General features: G+C 39.7%; 1 protein-coding gene across 1 annotated transcript in view; it reads left to right on the forward strand.

Moving 5' to 3' along the window:
- Nucleotides 1-1,427, forward strand: part of LOC117103540 (SUN domain-containing protein 1-like) — a gene marked incomplete at its 3' end in the record, with an annotated part of 19,313 nt that overhangs the window by 10,738 nt on the left and 7,148 nt on the right. The window contains exon 4 of the mRNA XM_033244109.1: nt 649-1,193. Within this exon, the coding sequence (XP_033100000.1) occupies nt 649-1,193 (545 nt within the window). The remainder of the gene's footprint in view (nt 1-648; nt 1,194-1,427) is intronic.

The raw sequence follows: 1,427 nt of genomic DNA on the forward strand, positions 1-1,427 counted from the left end.
CAAGCCCCCCCCCCCAATCGGAGAGAGCTCGTCGGGCAGTTGAACTAAAAAAATATATAAAAATAGGCCAAAGCCAAGCCAACACATGTCTGTCACAATCAGAGAGGGTCATTTCTGGTCATCCAGATGTTCCTATTCTTCAAAAAAATCTCATTTGGGAGGGACAACACCCTCTCAAACCCTTCCACAGCTCAGGCATACAAGCCCAAGTCCCCCTGTTGGATAGCTCAGCTCAGTCCCCCCCCCCCGCCCCCCCCATCCCCAGAAAATATATCCTAGAGCCACCATTGTTAGTATTGTCTTCGCCAACACCACTGATATCATATTATTATTTTTATATTCTTGGTTGGCCCTTTTATAATTGCTGTGTAAAGGGCAATGTGCAATATGCGCTATATAAATATAACATTATTCTTATTATTATTATTATAATTAATATAGGGAAAACGCTTTGTGACATACTGGTCTGTGTAAACTCATGTATGATACAGCTAAACTTTCAAACAGTTTGAGAAATTCAGCAAAGGTGGAAAAAGCAGATGCATACATAAACTTTCTCAAAAATTATTATTATTTTATATTATTATTATTATTATTATTAATAATTATTTTTGAAATCTACTTTCATTAGATGTTCTTTTCTTCCAGCAAGACCAAAAGATTGCAGAGCTTCAAGACAGATTTACCAAAATGCATGATGAGAAAGCAGTAGCAGACATAAATAGCTTAGATGTAAGAATAACTCAACTTCACACTGATTTACGCAACATCAAGTTCCTAAAGGAAGGCAGTAGCTGGGATGACACATTTCAAAATATATCCCAGAGATTGGAGCAGCTTGAGAACCAAATCAGAGATTTGGACATACAAATTGAAGCTATCCAGAAAAATCTGGTGATTTCAAGCACCTGTACTGGTAATGTTTATAAGCAACCGTCAGGTCTTGAAGCCGACCTTTTCAAGCTACAAGAAGATATTGTTCTTCTGAAAACAGTCCTGGGAGTGTCATCAGATAGCAACCAAGGGGGCACACTGGCAACATTACAACAGAGGCTAGCAGATCTAGAGAACTCAATTATTGGAGAGGAAAAGAACACTCAGTTTGCCTTTGACGTTTCAGAAGCATCAGAAGATGTTACTTTACTGAGATCAAGTATTGAGAAGTTATCAACATCTGTCAGTGCTGTGGAAAAGTAAGAAGCCTATTTTATTCAATTCTGTATCTGTCATTTTCAGTGGCGTAGAAAAATATTTTTCATTGGGGGGAATGATTGGCGTGTTAGCCAGTGTCGTAACAGGCGTGGGGGGAGGTGGAAAACTGCCCCTCCTCTGACGGTTTTTATCGGGCTGACCAAGCCGTCGTACCGGGCTGGGTAATAAGAGAAAAGAAAGAGGGGAAAGGGAGGGAAAGAGAAAGAAGAGGAAAA

This window comes from Anneissia japonica, unplaced genomic scaffold (assembly GCF_011630105.1).
Source record: "Anneissia japonica isolate Jap-2015-1 unplaced genomic scaffold, ASM1163010v1 scaffold3461_len54062_cov155, whole genome shotgun sequence".
NCBI classification, from domain to species: Eukaryota; Metazoa; Echinodermata; class Crinoidea; order Comatulida; family Comatulidae; genus Anneissia; species Anneissia japonica.